Source organism: Mustela nivalis (assembly GCF_964662115.1).
Source record: "Mustela nivalis genome assembly, contig: HAP1_SCAFFOLD_1917, whole genome shotgun sequence".
Classification (NCBI taxonomy): domain Eukaryota; kingdom Metazoa; phylum Chordata; class Mammalia; order Carnivora; family Mustelidae; genus Mustela; species Mustela nivalis.
This window is the reverse complement of record NW_028134747.1, coordinates 37,049-54,669: the sequence shown is the minus strand read 5'-3', so window position 1 is coordinate 54,669 and position 17,621 is coordinate 37,049. Positions and strand designations below refer to the sequence as shown.

Here is a 17,621-nt window from a genome sequence, read left to right as displayed (position 1 = left end):
CCTAATGTGCGACTCAAGCTCATGTCCCTGAGATCAAGAGTTGCGTGTTCTTCTAGTCAGGCCAGGTAGGCACCCTGTTTTTTTAAAATTCTCTTTCTTTCTTTCCTTTTTTTCCCCCCTTTTGTTCTCACCATAGCACATTCCCTCCCCAGCTGAGCTCTATGCCCAATGTGGGGCTTGAACTCATGACCCCAAGATCTAGAGTCACATGTACCACTGATTGAGGCAGACAGGTACCCCCTATTTTGCTCATTTTTTAAAAAAGTAAACTCTGTGCCTAATGTGGGGCTCAAACTCACAACTCTGAGATCAAGAGTCACATGCTCTACAGACTGAGGCAGCCAGGTGCCCCTGTTTTGGTTAGAAATTCATGCCTGGCAATACCATCACCAAGGAACAAATTGCATGTATATCATTCAAACTTGTTGTCTTAAAATCCAGCATGTCAAATAATATCAAATGGGGTTCACTACATGCAGAAGCACCCATACCTGGTATAAGGAGGAAGAGGTAGAGTGATTCTGGTCCATTTGTTGAATGTGTCTGACACCAGGATCCGCTGCAGGTGATAGCGGCTGCACTCAACACTGGTAGGTAGACAGTCCCTTACCAATGGGTGCCATGATAATCCAAGATCTACTGAGTATTCCAATTCAATAGCTGGAACAGAAAACGTTATTCTGCATAGAAATACATGTACGTAGACCCAGGAACCATAATTACTTATGTTTTCTTATGTTTTAATTCAAATGTCAATTTGATTTTCCTCCGTATTTATGTTTCCTATTTTGAAATATTTCTTGGTTTTATTTTTCCTTCTGTATAATGCTAGTTACTAATTTTTACTTACCAGATTAAAATCATTTTTCTTTCAAGGGGCTAGGATCAAGTGAAACATAAAATAAAATTTCCTGAATCACTCTGTATACTGAGAAGCTTTCTAATCATAACAAAACCATTGTTCATATGTAGGTAAGCAATAGTAATGGTAGTTATATATATACTTACTGTGTGTGTGTGTGTATATATATATATATAGTATATTGTATATAAATAGTTAAGGTATGTTATGAAATTATAAAATTATATGTATATATACTATAACAACTATGTCTGTTTATTTCATGGTTAACTTGCAAGTACAAACATAGTAACCATACTTTTTAATGATTACCTTTACATAGCTTAAAAAAATTGATCAACTTTCTCAAAATTTGACCATTCCACAGGGACCCTGACTAACAATGCCAATTTTGCTCCTGCTATAGGTAAAGCTTCTTAGAAATAGCAAAATCCCTCGTGCTCACATATCCTGCTGTACGGTATGAGGGAAGGTACTGGGGAATCAGAGAGGTATAAGGAGGTAGCCAAGCATGCAGTCAGGCTGTGGGTCTAGGAAAAGCAGTTTCTTTCTGTTCTGTCTGAAAAATCCAACTTAGAACCTATGTTTTGTATTCCTCTTGATTCCCTGCTTCAGTCTCTATCAAAACTACTCGAGCCCCGACTTCTGTCTTGAAATTGCTTCCTCTAAGGTCATGATTCTCAAACGTGGCTGCACACTGAAATCACCTGGGTACCTTTAGAAAGCACGAATGCCAGGATCCCAGCCCCAGGGTCTGTGATTTCACTCTCCTGGGGCACAGCCAAGGTGTCAGGAGCCATGCAGCTTCCCAGGTGATTCTCACGCACAGCCGGCGTGGGACCCCTCACTGCAGCACGGTCCCTAGCAACCCTTCTAGTGAAATACAGTGGTCCTGCTCAGACTTCATTGTTCTTGTCCTTCTTACAATGATGGACATTATTGATTATTCCTTGGTTCTTGAAACTTTCTTTTCTTTTGGAGGACATTATTCTGGATCTCCTGTCTTACTTTCCCTCTGACTCCCGTACTAACGAGCCCAGTTATGGGCATTCTTCCAAACTCCATTTCTGGCCTTCTATTCTCTGTGTATACTCCTCAGGCTTTAACTATTATCCCTGTGCCCAGAACTGCCAATTTTATGTCTCCAATTAATTTCCTTCATTCAATAAATGTTTACTCAGCCTGGCATCGCATCGGATGTTGGCATATTGTAATGCACAGTTTAGACAAAGTTCCTGCTTTCTATATCGTAAATCCTCTTTAGTCAAGGGCACCCCCACTTAAAGCTACTTGCACCCAAACTAAATAAAAACTCACCATTTCCCCCCATAAATAAACATCTTTTCTTAACTGCCCAAGTCTTTCAATGGCCATACCTTTGGCACTGGTTTTCCGGGTTCAAAATTCAGAAATTATTTTAGAAATTTACTCTTCTCTCTTCTTTACTCTCTCTATTCAAACTGGCACCTGGTTTTGAGACTTTTCTGCTTCTTTCCTTTGTGCTTGCATTGTCTCATTCAATTTTATCCATTCCAGTTTTCTTCCTGCCACACAGTGAAGACCGTATCACCTCCTACAGAGGTGACCACTGAGGTTCTTTATTAGGATTCTTCTCTTAGCTCCTGGGCTAATCTCCCTAAAACAGACCATGTCACTCGCCTGCCCTTGTGCCCTTTTATTCATGTCCTCGTCAAGCACAGATTCTAGTATGTGCCTTTCAAGGCTCTTCTTCCTTAGCTGCCAACTCTGCTTATCTACTTTCCTCTTCGATTGTATCATTCAGTTCAACCTTTCTCAAGAGGATGCACCAGCCTGCAGTAGAAAATACAGAGGACTGGACTTATGAGGGCAAAGCGTCAGTCCTGGTGCTGCTGCACGCCTACTGGGTCATAATTTACCTGAGTTCTCATTGCCTTCCCAAGCTATGGAGGAAGTAGGTATCTAAGACCCTAACGTCGTTTTCTATTTTCAAAAGCAGCACTCTTCTCTCCTCCACTAGATGCAAATATTGCCTGTTCAGGCTGGTCTGCTCGTGGTTTTCCCTATGGATGAGGAGGACCCCATCTCTGCTTCTTTGTTTATGCTGCAAGCTTGGGATGTCCTTTCTTCTCCATCCACCCTTCAAATCCATTCCAAACATCAATGCCCACTTGAGACTAAGCTTCTTTGTGAAATCTTCCCCAGATCCTTGGATTGGCCATCCATTGGTCATCTCACTCTCCTTTGAGCTTTCAGTACATTATGCTGTAGTACCAATGCATACAGCACTTGACTTCATCATCTACCGGACTCTAACTTTCTGATGTACCCCTCAGCTATACCTGTTGAAGACAGATGTGTACCTTATCCTTATTAAAGTTCCACCCCGTTGATGAATTTAGAGTTGACTGACTGAATCTGAGGTGGAAAGAGCACTTCTGGGATTCCCTCTAAGATATGTCCCTTAAGTTAAAACTAGGGTAAATCTGAAAAATCTGGATTTTGCAAGACCTTGGAAGTAACCAAATTTGTCAGATGTTGGCCCTCTGGAATCTAAAACAGAAAATAGTCCTTGTGGACATTCTAGTCTGGCTCTCCTGGAGGAAGAATGATACTTCCAGGAAGAAGTCTGGATCTTCTGGAGGTAAAAGACCAGAAGACCCTCAGAATCTGGACAGGTCTGCAAGTTACAGTAAAGGGCCCAAGTATGCAGTGATGTCAGTCTTTATACCTTCTAAGATAGGTGTGTCTATGTGTGTGTGTGCATGTGTGTGCGTGTGCACCCACATGCAAGGTATATGTGAGTGTGAATGAGTGAATGTGCACAATTCAGAGGATGCACACTGGCCACAATGAAGGTGGCCTAGAATATGCTATGACCCAGAATGGCAAAAAGTGTATAGCAAAATGGGGACAGCAAAATTTCATGATTCCTGGGGTGACGGAAAGAAGACAGTAGCTGAACTAATCTAAAGCCCTATGAGTTAAAACACATGTATATACCAATTCATGTGTAAATCCTATTGCTGATGCTGGCATTCTCTATGTGACGAGAGTCCCTAATTCTGCAAGTCTGATGGTAAAAAAACAATCCGGATTTTCCAAAAGAGATAAATGAGGCATTATTCTTTATACGTAAAAAAGTCTTCAAATACATACACTTAAAGATAAGCACACATTCTGATGCTTTAAAAAAGACACTTCTAAAACTTGACGTATATACACCATTTTCAAGAACGCGATTATGGTTGGACTGATGCGCGCTTCTGTTTTGCTTATAGACTTGTCAGAGGGGCGATGGATGACCATTTACACATGTCTGTCCCTCTTCCCGGAGATGGAATATTTACCGTAACAAGAGTCAGTGACCGAGCAGGAGGCGGCAAAGTCAATCTGTAGGAAGGAATCCTCGTTCACGGCAATGTCTGTGGTGACCACGTAGCGGGTGCTGGCCTTTTCGATGAAGACCAGGGCGTCACCGGTAGAGCCGCACACAGGCATCTTGGTGCCTCCTGGGTGCAGCAGCCATTTCCTACTATCCAGAGTCGTGAAATCATCCTCCAAGACCGTATTGCCAGAAATATTTCCTCCGATAAGAATCTGAAATACATTTTTTTAAAGAAAACGAATTTTCAATATGGTTTTGAGATATGAGAGAGTTTGGTGCTCTCGTTTGTATTTACCCGTTGGACTGCTCAACACTGGCATCACACGGCGAGCCTCCTGTTGGGGGTCTTTCAGAATGCTTTTGTTTATGTGGCCTGCCTGCCCATCTGGCAAGAAGCGGCAGAAAACAAATCGAGGTATTGACAAAACCATTCACAGCCTTCATGGGCCAAACTGTGCCTTTGGAAACTACACGCGCCCAAGCTGGGAAAGCAAAATTTGGCTTTATGTGTGATTATGTTCCATGTGAAATTTCTATTTAAGGACAGTTGTATCCTAAGGCATTTCAGTTCCAGGTCTTTGCCTGGATTCTACCGTTTGTTAACAGGTTCTTTTGAGTTCTTTTTCATATGCAGTTTATTATGTATGAAGATCCCTTAGAACTCTCCATAAGGATGTTAGGAAGATTTATTTATTTCTTCTTCAAAGGCTAGGAAAGAGGATTTGGAAATGACTGGATGTGGTACCATGGCTAATTTGCACATTTTCCCTTTCAGAGAATTATAACCTCACATCACGCTTGATAAAGTCCCTCTATCCATATGGCAGATTTCTCTATGCGCAGGACCTGGGCCTTCTGTTGTGCTGTTTGTTTTTATAGGCTCAGCCGACTGAAGGAAAAGAGAACGAAAGGAAGCTAAATGGCAAATCTAATCTAGCTGTGTGGCCGTGGGCAAGTCCTTCAATGGTGGGTCCCGGGCTCCCTCGGCTGAGTGAGGGGGCTGGACCGAATGCGATCTAGGCTGCACACGGCTCGAGTGCCAACAATTACAATAGATAATCTTGAATGGACTGACCTGGTCGATAACCCAGGGACTGTAGAAGTGACCGTTTTCAGACGGCTGCCACCAGCGGAGGCGAGTAGAAGCAGAGCGGGCTTTCAGGGGTATCTCCAGGGCGATGTACCTGCCCACGTTGCTGGAGTTGCTGAAAAGGAACTCCTGAAGGAGACTCCATGACAGGCCACCATTGAGCGAATACTGAAGCAGCACAGGTTGGCTCCGGGGGTCAGGGACACCTTTACCACATCCCAGTCTCATGAAGAACTGCACAAATCTGACACGAGGAAGACTGACTGTAGTTTTTTTTTTTTTTTTTTTTTTTTTTTTTTTTAACACACTTCAGTGACAAATTCACTCTATTTACAAAAGAAAAGCCCACAGGATCATGGCAGGTTGGGGGGGTTGGGCAGAGGAGTGCATGGCTTTAACGAATATGATGATTTAATCAATGTCCCGAGCAATCATTTCAAAGTCCAATTTTCCTTTTTAACATGAGGGAGTTCATAAAATGTGAAGTCTGGAAAAAGGCAACTCTGTACCAATTTTTGTATTTTGGCCCCCTCCACACAGATAAGTCTGAGGGAACTGAGCATTCACTGTCCCCTCTGGTTTTCCTGTAAGAAGAAGGAAGGGCTCCAAGACTCTCCAAGCACAGGGCTATGTATTGTTATCTATTTAAGATGAATCTGTCCTTAGTCTCTGAAACTGGAAGAATGTTATGAATGTAGTTTATGCCATTAATTGGCAAAACCATACACCTTCTGGTTTTACCAGCCGTTTTTCAGATCTCCAATTACTGCCTGGGGGAGACACATTTAAATGCAGCAGCTGTAATGCCTTTTTGTGAAAGGCCAGGCATCTCTTGGAAGAGGTGTGTCAAACTGGGCCTCTTTGCCATCCTTTGTGCCAGGGGCAGGGAAGCATGAGCGTGGGGTGGTGATGGGGGGGGCTGTGTCAGCCTCTGACTATTGCCGGGTCTGGGATGGATGATACTGGCCATCAAGAACTGTGGCGGCCGGCCAAGGGCAGCCTTCCCAGCTGGCAGGGAGGTGGACAGAGTGGCAGCAACAAGCCGGGTTGCCAACGAAAACTAGATCACATGTTATCTTTGGCAGGCAAGCTGCTGGTGCTTGGTCTGGCCTCCGTGCTAGCCTGTAATGCGGAATAAATTTCATGTGTAACCCAACACACGCGCCCAATTATGTATGCATGTCAAACACAGGAAGCATATTGGGACTTATAATAAAAGTTATCAGTTCCATATATAAAACCATGCACTCTTTATGGGTTCCTCCCCTCCCCCATCCCATTAACTAGGCATTCATTTATCTTATAACCCTGAGAAAATTGGGATTTTACATGGAGCATTTTGAGGTCAATGTATGCAAATCCTACACAGCATGCTACTGAGATGAGATAAATAATGGAGCTTTTAACATTGGATTAATGAAAAAAAAAATACATAGTTAGTGCCTAGTGAATGTCGATATCTATAAAAATAATAACCATTTACAGAAAAAAAATCTTTTGGTCTATTGTCTACTTGTATCAGGGAATGTTTGTAGATTAATTTAGTTATGGATAAATCCACATCAGAATTATTTAGAAAAATCCAGTAATTTCTAAATTAGAGAACTCTGCAGCCAATGATAAATCTGAAATAAAGAGCATCAGATTAAACTATGTGCATTAAAATAGGTTGAAGAGAAAAAAAATTTTGCTTTCTATTACTGTAAAATTATTATCTCACAGAATTGTTTTTTTATGGAGCATGGTCAAATTAATAATTCAATAAATAAATGATTTAGGTGAAAGAGGAAGATACATATGTTAAGATCTATTTTAAGATACTCGGAAATGTTTTAAAAAACCCAAAACACAACTTCTTTTTTTACTTGCAAAAATAGGTCAGGGTTCCATTTTACACATGTTCAGTGGTCTTCTTTATTTTCCTGACTAAGTTTTTGGCTCGTCAAATGATCAAGGGATACACATCTTGACAGGACATAATCCTCTGAGCCAGTTTAAAATGTTTGTTTCTGAGAGGCTGTGCTCAAATCAGAAAATGAGTGCCTAGAAAGCATGAGCAAATCATTGGAAAGAAATGGTTATTAAGAATAAGACCACACTTCAAATATTCTTAACTTAAATTGCCAATGGACAGAAAATTAATGGTTGGTAATTTGAGGATGTATTGTATTTCAATTAAGCTTTCTATTAAGCATGTAGATAACTTTCCACATCATCCAAGTGCCCAGACAAAGTATTCTCTAGAAGGTGGATGAAAAAGATGCAACATTATTTTCTTGAAGTGAAAGGAAGCAAACCATTGTCATTTCCTAGAAACCACCTTGTAAATATCACCAATCTTATATTAACTTTTGTCTGTTTAGCTATGTTTCATTTCTGATCTAGCTTATTTCACCAAGCTCTCTCGGTTTTAGGATCAGAATTAAATGAATTGTGTCTTAATGGAGTCTTAGATAAGAGAGAAGCTCAGCATTTCCAGCGGAAGGCCTTGTCCTTGAGATGTTGGCTTCTTTCTGATTTGATTATGTTCTGTTACTGTACATCACAATGTGGTTTTTCAACAGCATCTAAAAACGTTTACCTAGCATGTGATAAATCCAGATCTCTTGTCATCAACATGCGCAAGCCATCTTCATTGAAAAAGAGGTTGTTTCCGCTGGAAAGGATTCCACACTTCCGAGAAGGCTTTCCACCACTCATTAGTAAGAATCTATCGGATTCTAGCTGACCTGAAAAAAGTGGTAAGGGTGATTTACCTATGACCCCAAAGACAGTCATACTCTTTTTTTTTAAAGGAACGAGGTAAAACTGCTTTGGGCAGTTTTAAAATACAAAGCCATGAATACTATTTATGTAAAGTCACATATTTTGGGAGAAGAGGTCTCTTCAACAGTTCAGCTTTCTGAATTCTTCAACTTAAGGGGCCACAAGACAGAAGGGGGGGTGGGGCTTTTCCCGAGTAGCTATGGTCCAGCCAGATGGGTCCTTCGCTCAGCTCTCCTACAGTGCAAAAAATGACACTGGCTAGTCAGAGAGTGATTCAGGCCAAAAGTAAGAGAGGGTAATTTACGTAGCTTTTCCACTGGCCTCTTCATTCTGTCTTTGCTACTCTGAGGACCGTGTCTGGCAGGTATTATAAAATATTTAAAAAACCACAGTTTTAATGGAAGAAATGACAGAGTAATTTAATATTTTCTATTAAATAATGTCTTTCAAAACCAGCTCACAAATCTCTCCAGATACTTACCTTAGATCTAGGGTTTTATTATTATTATTATTATTATTTTTATTCTGGTAAGATGTACACAATACAAAATTGGGTCATTTTCAACATTTTAAAGTGAACAACTTGGTGGGATTTAGTACATTCACATTCATGCTGTGCAACCATCACCACTACCTAGTTCTAGAAGCTTTTCATCACCCATGAGGGAAACCTTATACCCATTAAGCGGCCACTCCTCTTCTCCCTCTCACCCAGCCCCAGGCAACAGCTGATCGGCCTTCTGTCTCTATGGATTTGCCTACTTTGGATGTTCTATGATCGTATGACATTTAGCCTTTTGTGTCTGACTTCTTTCACCTGGCATGTTTTCAAGGTTCATCCGCGTTGTGGCATGAATCAGGATTTCATTCCTTCTTATGGCTGCATCACACTCCACTGTGTTGATATACCTAAATCTAATATTAAATTGTACCTTGAAACCATAAGTCTATTATAACAATTGTATAAACAACTTGGGAAAAAGAAAGAAAAAGAAAAAGAAAAGAAATCTTTTCGGGAAAAAGAAAGAAATCTTCTGATCCCACTATCCTAACATGCATAGTTATTACAGTTGATTAGACTTTCTCTTATGAGAATGGTTTCCCATTGTTTTATCAGAGTACATATCCAAGCACATTTTTCTATAACATCATCAGACATAATGATGTGAGATTCTAGATATAAAACTGAGGTACAGAAAGTGATGAGAGGCTGCTCAATGAGTTGATGATGAGTGACTCCTATCTAGGATTAACTCGCTAGAGATAGTTTTTTAAAATTATCATCAATCAGCGATTCCATGTGATAGAAAAGTGGTGAACAGATTTATTTCCCTCAAGCACGGCCTGACTCATTCTCACTGCATTGCTTTGAACACAGAACCCCATATAATTCAGAACTAAATGAAGCCATGGGTGGTCCCAATTGTAAGGCTAAATAATGGAATGTTAGAATGGGATTCGTGATTACTTCTGTATTACAAATTACATTTAATACGTAAGTTCTTTCACAAAGCTACCTAGGTTTTATTTTAAAAGATTACCTTCAAAATCATCCTTGAGAAAATCAGGATTTTTGGTGCTTATTTTACAGGTGGGACCTGAGTAGCCGGGATCGCATATACACTTGGTTCCATTGATACAACTCCCATGTCCACTGCACATCTCTTCACATTGGGGACCAATATAGACATTATCAATGGCCCACGTCACTGGCTGAGAGCCAGCGGGGTAAAATCCTTGGTACCATCTGAAACGCACAGATCTGGAAAAGAGGCACAAGGCTTTTAAAACTGAATCAACATAACAACACAGCTTCAAAGTAAGGCCATCCAATCAAGGAGCAGTGGGCAGTTACTACCTCTGCACCACACAAAAGAAGTAGAAAACACAATTTGACATCTCAAGAACACAAACTCTGTTCCTCAATCTCCAAGATAATTGCCAGTTTATGTTCCTGTTTCCCGTAAGCCCTTCCCAATCCTATCGTTGGGTCAAACTCCACCTGACCCTCCACCTTTTTCAATACTGACTTCTTTGGTGATGCTTCCTCCATTCTAACTATCTACACTCTGCATAACTCATTTTTTCTTCATAAATTGAGGAAAAATTCACGTTATACAAAAGTAAGCATTAACCATTTAAAGAGTACAATGGGGTGGGAGTCATCCCATTCAGTGTTTAGCAAACCACCACCTCAATCAAGTTCCAAGACATTTTCATCACCCCAAAAGAAAACTTTGTGTCTATTAAGCAGTTACTCCCCATACCATCCTAGTTCCAGCCCTCAACAACCTTGAATTAATTTTATTTCCAAGTATATTGCCCTATCATCTTGTGGATGACAGCTTCTTGAAAATAATCTACATATTTAGGTAGTCATCCAAAAAATTTTAGTATATTTTATCAGACACAAAACTCAATTCAAAGAAGACAGATTTAGTTTTGAGGGGATGGATACAGAGACGGCATGCACATTCATTTTTGCACCCTATCAATGTGTCCCATTTCCAGTGATCATAGAAACCAAATTCAGAATAATTTTTTGAGAAACAGGAATTAGGAGTCAATTTTGGAATTATTTACTAGGCTTCTAAAGCTTAGTAGATAGTAAAGCAGAGGGAGTCAAGTTCCCACATATAATTTTAACCCAAATTTCATTGTTTATCTCAAGACTCCAACCATACTGAGCTGCTGCCAAAATGCCAGTTCATAATTACATTTTATTTTCAAATACTTGTCAGAGTTTATAGTCTTGGCAAGAAGCACTTTCTACCCTTTGAACTTTCAGACTGCTGAGCTGAGGGAAATGGCTAGAGTTTTCCTTTGAACAAAAGCCTACATGGATTTTTTTGAACTTCTTATTTATTCAAATGTTCTGAATACAAATGAACCACGTTGGTTGGATATTTATTATTGTTCACCTGTCTTGACACAGAAACCGCAAGCACTATGATAAATGGGCTGAAGGGTCTGGTTTCACTGCACTTCCCTTCTGCTGAAATCTTATTCTGAAAATTTCCCGCTGCCACCCTCCCTGGTGAGTGTCAGCGTCTGCTCTCCCAAGCCAGTGGTATTCAAAAGGATCTGTTTTTTAAACACAAACTTAAAATTTCAAGCACACAACAGTGCTTTCTTTAGACAGAGGTTTTGGTTGACTCATTATGAAACTGTATAAAGCAAAAGCAATTAGGAAGTTTTACAGACAAAAAGACTCCTAGACGAAAAGGACACAAGGTGACATGAATAAAACTCAATGGAAGCTCAATACTTCATGCTTCAAATGTGACTTGACTAGATGTGGAGGCAAATATGGTCTGTTTCGCACCTGAAAACATTTCTGATGCTTTTTTGGTACCTGGCATACAATAAGTGCACAGAAAAGGGTAATATAAACATGATTATATATATATTTTTTAGCATCTAGCTTGTACTGTCACTATGGGCCATGTTGAATACAAACCAAGCAATGGTTCACTGAGTTGGAGAAAATTTAACTTTTGCCTTCCAGCAATTCATGCTTGTGTGGGTTTTAAGAAGAGTGCTAATTCTCTTCCTGAAACAAGGACCAGATAACACTATTAAGGCAAATTCTTCTCTTCGCAGAAATGGTTGAAGGCAGCTGGGAAGGTAATTTCATTCCATTCTCAGAATGGACATGTCTCAGCAACAGATTTCTTTTTGTAAAAATAAAAATGGCAAAACAATGGCCTAAGTTCTGTACCTTTACCATTGGAAGAGGTATATTTTAAACTGACACTCAATGTGGGTGAAAGTACATGCATTTCTAATGTTCAAATTATATTGCCTTATGATTTCTCTCATCAGATTTCCAAATGGTATTTCCTATTGCGTCAGCACTGCCCCGTGGATGTCACCAGTTCTATGTGAGGTGGTTTCCATGACACTGCAGCAACTGTCCTGTGACTTTATCCCATATTTTTAAAAGAAGACTGTTGTCATGTGGGAACGTGCCGAGGCAAGTCTCAGTTGTTAAAACAGTGTAAACTCATGGCCTCTACCCTATCTTTAGGGTGGTCTGGTACTTAATCCAATTCTTAGCTGAGCACCAGCAGGAAATGAGAGGTCCTTTAAAGAGAAAATTTGGAGCTTTTCAACAACAACCGTAATGGTCACGATCTTGGTCATAGGTGCCTGCTTGATTGGCCAGCAGGCCTTTTCCTGTCTACACTGCCCGTAAGTATGGATTTCTGGCAGCTGGGGTTCTCTTGCAGAGATTAGCTTTCTGGCTACAGCTGATGGATTCAGACTGTCTTTTCTAGAAATGCGGAATTAAGAGTTCCAGCACATGAGAGTGGTCGTTTGCTGAAAAATGTTAAAGTCAGCATGATAAAAATGAGAATCAAACACTCCTTTTGCTGAGGTCCTCACACTTTTGGAGTGGGGCATCCCTGAAATTCCCCAGTACTCTTCTAGTAAGTTCTTCCACTGTTTTGGTAAGCCCTTTCATATTTCCTGCAACATAGGATCTTAAATAATACAACTGATCTTGGATAAAAACTTTTTCCTGACTCTTTCTCCCTGCCCTGTTCTTCTATAGACAATCCTCCCCACCCCCAGCAACAACAGCTTTCTGGTTGTGCCTGCTTTACCTTCTAGAGAACCGTGAGGACATTCTGCTTAGTAATGCTCATTTTTTTTTTTTTTTTGGTTGGATTTTCCATTGGAATCATATGCTGGTGTAATAGCAAGAATTAGTAAATGACATCCTTGACAGCTCAAGATATTAAAGTCCTTAGCAATCAAATTATAAAAATTATGCTGATGATATGATGAAAAGCAAATGGATTTATGTTCAAAGAGAACACAGACTTGTGAAAATTCACTTTCACCCTTTTGGAAAAGTTCTAGGTATTAGTCATTTTGCTTGAAGACCCAAGACTTCTAATTATGCTGAGTTTCACATCGGGAATATAAATCTATTTCCATCTTGAAAGTATATTAGTACTTTCTTCTTTTTTTGACATACCCTGAAAGAACAGGTTCTTTCTTCTGAGAGAAAAGACAAATTCTGAGGCAGCCTGCTTTGTTGACTTCCTCTCTTTGTTCACTTGTATTATTAGGTTTCGTTTTTGAACAATTCATTTCATTTCTATCAGAATTGAAGCCCTTTATCCCCAAATAGCCTTTCAACAGAAGAGTCAAATATATGGAGCAAGAATGCTGAGAGAAGTTGGAAAAGCAGAAATGCTTTGGGGGAGGGAATGGAACAATTAGTATTTTTTTAAATGAGGCACCTAGAATATTCTGTGGGCTTCCATCCTCCCGCTGTGCCCCCTCCCTCCATAAGAGACACAGGTAGATGTCTGAAAGTCATAAAATTCTCACTGTATTTATATTGGGAGGTGGGGGCAGGTGCTGTGCAGAATTACAACATTAGGAGAAAACCATACTTCTGTCGCTTCCTCATGGATCTAGTAAAGACCCGTGGGGGATACGAATCACTACAGAGTGCAGCCATGATGTACTCTTTGAAATCTATCTTCAAACTGAGTAGTGTGTCAGCTCGGAGTACCACGTTTGGAGTAACCACTGGTGTGCTGAAGTGGAGAACTAGAGGGAAATCGCCCCCCCCATAGAGTGGCAAGTCAGTGGTGACATGAGGGAGAATGTTGTCAATGGAGAAAGATGGCCGTGTGAAGCGGCAGGTCCTTACCCGCAAAGGTGCAGCTTCCCGAAGTGCACGACCTCCCTCCTCCAGCCCTGGGTGGTCCCGGCATAGTAGGTGCTGCTCGGGTGGTGCTCGGTGGAGCACAGCGAGCTGATGTGGCTGCTGCTATGGTAGCAGAGGGGGAGCAGCGGGTGCCACGTCGCCCCAAAGTCCCTTGAGAACTCCAGTCTGACTGGATCGGAAGAGGAGCTATCGGTGGAGCAGCCAACGTTGATCTTCGGGAGGAAGGGGAAAAAACAGATACAAATTACTTCAGAGCAAGAGGCTCTGAAATGATTCACCATTTCATTATTTTCTTGAGAGTCCATTTTCCTGGGAACTGCCTTGCTGAAATATTTAACACTGTAAAATTCTGTTTTGCCTAACTGAGTAATATCATATATTACCTTCAAATAATAATTTTTTCATAAAGAACCTCAAAGGGCCTCATAAAAAATTTATTTTCCCTCATTTTATAAAAAGCTAGGAAGTGGGTAAGGCAGAGGCTGGCATGGATTCCAAATTGTACCTCTGGCCTACTTTCATAGCCAAACCAAGCAAACTGTAATGAAAAGACTGTTTCCTGACTTATAACCATTAGCCTTTTTTTCAGTCCGCTAGATAGGAAGACCTTCTCTTTTCCTTCGTGTGACACCTTCCAAATGATCCTCAAAGTTCTGCATGTGAAAAAAACCTCAATATGTATTCAACAAAACACAATTATTGTCCCTCTTTGTCCTGCACAGGGAATGCGTGTTCAGAAAGACCTTAGCCATTAGGGAAATAACCACTTCATTCCTTTCTCCATGCTTCCAAATAAATAAACTAAAACTTAAATAAATAAATGCACGTAATTCTTCCTATGCAGTTCTCCCTTCTTGCAGGTGAGATTACTATTTTCTTGCTGTTGTAGCACCCAGATATATTTATATTTATAATTTCTGTTGTTGAACTTACTCCTTGTACCTTTTGAAAACTATCAACATTAGACAAACTTTTCAAATATAGGCATTTGTTTCTATCCAAGTCCTTCTGATAACAGAAGAGGGCCACAGGTGCTATTTTTTATTAACATTTAAACACATATTTAGAAAATAGAAGGAACTTAAAATAAAACTAGAAAACATTAGAGAAAGTTTAAAATAGATACAGAATAATTTCTCTATGAAAGTGCCATTTGGTTTCTTACTTTTTAAAAAGAATTTAACATTTTATTTATTTATTTGACAGAGAAAGACACAACGAGAGAGAGAGAGAGAGAACACAAGCAGGGGAAGTGAGAGAGGGAGAAGCAGGTTTCCCGCTGAGTCATCGAGATGCCCCACGGTCTCTGACTTTTGAGATGCAAGAGACAACTCTAATTTAGAGGCTACCGAGAGTTAATCTAAAACAAATATTCAAAATCTTGTTGATCCAGTCAGGCACTATTGTAAGCCCTCCCGACGGTAGCTAGAGATTTCAGCTAGGAAACAAGCATTTTTGAAACTTGGTACTATTGGTTCTGCTGATTTTATCTAAGTTTTTGAAATACATACAAGTTTTTCTTTATACATTATTAATTTGCTCTCTTCCAAATTATAAGAGGTCCATGAATATTAGTGAAATACACAAAAATTATAAAAATAGTGTAGTGTTGTTTTATCTGTAAAATTCATGGCACCATGATAAATATTATATAAATATGCCAGCCTGGTATAAGAGTAGTTACATCGACTGAGTCTTAAGTAACACATAAAGATTGTGAAAACAGTCATATTAGAATAGTATGGCCTTTTTCATTTTTATAATGTTTAAAATAATTTATTTCAATAACTTCCCACTGTAGTAGGTAGGAAGATTATATCATAAATAAAGGACAAAAATTCCGATGTAAGACTTAGTAGGACAACTGGTTCTGCTAATAAAAATGAATTATGATGTAAAACCTCTTTTGTCCTTGGGAAAAAGGGAAAGTCATAATGCAGGAAAACTACCTGAGATTTTCCTTCTCTTTCCTGGCTTTTTGTTCAAGATAAAATTTAAAGCATTTCTGATAGAACAAAGTCAAGTACCTCGAACTGTATGATGGTGTTCTCATTCACATCCAGGTCGCGAGTGGTGATGGAATGCTCACCGACCTCATTGGAAACAAACACCATAGCTGAATCTTCCTCGCTGTTATGGAAGAAAACAAGAAGAAATCCGCTTGGGCAAAAGTTCACTGTGATTTATATAGAGCAAGCAAAATTTGTATAGAGTTTTGTTTTAGAGTCTTAATGAAAGACTTACGGTGCTCCTTTTGAAGAATACGGGCAATAAAGACCAATGTTACCACCGGGATAGAAAAACCAATTGTCTTCTCTGGGTCCAAAATCAAATGTATCCAGAAGCATCAGAGGGTTGTTGAGATTGTTTCCATCAATAATGAAGTCATCAACAATCCAGATTTCTTCTTTCTTACCTAAGGCATTTTTGGATTAAAAAAAAAGTTTTTCCAATGGTGAGAACTGGAGGGACATGTTTGCTCTTTGGAAGAAAGTAAATGACAGAAGGGAATCAGTAACAACAGGTTAAATATATGCTTTCCAGACAAAGGAACACAAACTACACAACACGTCTTTATAGCGATTCGAGTATGGAAAAATTAAGCTGTCAATCACCTTAAGTTGACAGAGCAAGGAACAGCCTCACTGATTTCAGAAAGCTGAGACGGTTTGAGAAATTGTGCTCCCCTTCCAGTCAGTGCTGTGGTGTTAGAGCCACGAATGGGGTTTAGGTTTTCAAGGTTTAGGAGAACCTGTAAGATATCTGAATCTGTGAGCACAGGGGTCAAGCCTGCAGATTTAAAACTGAGGTGCATGAGTCGATCTGAGGAGCCTCTTACTACCTTTTAGAGTCAGCTCATGACTGAGCGTCGTGCTGTAGTCGGGCTGAAGGGCTGTGGTCATGAAAACGCTGGTCTGATGCCTAATTTTATCTAATTGTTAGAACTACACAGAAGAAAATACTCTGTGTTATATCCTTTCAAATGCTTTTCAAAACTTCTATGCTTATTTAAAGTTATGTGGAACTATCTAAAAAACTAGTAAAATCACTCCTTGGGCTGTCATAGAACTTGATTCAGCAACCCAGCCTGGGTGTTGAAGGCAGGTACCTACTTTGCAGGGAGGACGGCAAACCCAGGCTGCCTTTGCAAAGCACTGTTTGGACTCAGGGGGAAACAAGGAGGTAAGACCATGCCAAGCAGAATCATCAAGATTCCTCAAGGATGCTTCTTTATTGTTTTCTACATTGATTAAAATTCTTAGAATATATATATATATATATATATATATATATATACATATATATATTTTTTCTGTACACACACACACACACATACACACGCATACATAATCTGTAAACAGGAACCTGTAGAAATAACCTGATGATTTAAATGAAGTTGCATGTGTCCCTCTCTCTCTCTCCTCAACCTATCACTTTTCTAATTCTAGCAGCTTTCTTCTCTTTTCTTGTTTTGGAAGCAGCTGGTGAAAACGATAAAGAAAAACCAGGTAAGCATTCCAACCATAACATGAAGACAATGATTCTCTGGATTGTGAAACTTGGTAGTATTTATATATTTATTCATATTTATTTGGTGATTATAAAAGATTATTTCTTTCTGTTTATAATAAGTTAAAAATTATTTTTGGCTTACTAGTTATGAGGTAAATATTCAGGTTAAGCTTTAGAGCTAGCAGTACGTTTTTCTTATTCATTTCTGTGTTACCTCTGCAAAGAATCTGCTTAATGGGATATCTCTATGCTTACTCAGGCCATTAAATGCATGATTTGGTAGAGTCTGGTCCTTTATAATCGGCAGTTAATAGAAATATTGGAAGCAATA

General features: G+C 39.6%; 1 protein-coding gene across 1 annotated transcript in view; it reads right to left on the bottom strand.

Annotated features, from left to right (window-relative positions):
- The window catches only part of LOC309858143 (reelin), a gene marked incomplete at both ends in the record, with an annotated part of 85,849 nt that overhangs the window by 34,410 nt on the left and 33,818 nt on the right, over positions 1-17,621 (bottom strand). The window contains 8 exons of the mRNA XM_082750830.1: positions 492-660; positions 4,192-4,441; positions 5,305-5,563; positions 7,901-8,048; positions 9,627-9,847; positions 13,760-13,989; positions 15,805-15,907; positions 16,022-16,193. Of these exons, the coding sequence (XP_082606956.1) occupies positions 492-660; positions 4,192-4,441; positions 5,305-5,563; positions 7,901-8,048; positions 9,627-9,847; positions 13,760-13,989; positions 15,805-15,907; positions 16,022-16,193 (1,552 nt within the window). The remainder of the gene's footprint in view (positions 1-491; positions 661-4,191; positions 4,442-5,304; positions 5,564-7,900; positions 8,049-9,626; positions 9,848-13,759; positions 13,990-15,804; positions 15,908-16,021; positions 16,194-17,621) is intronic.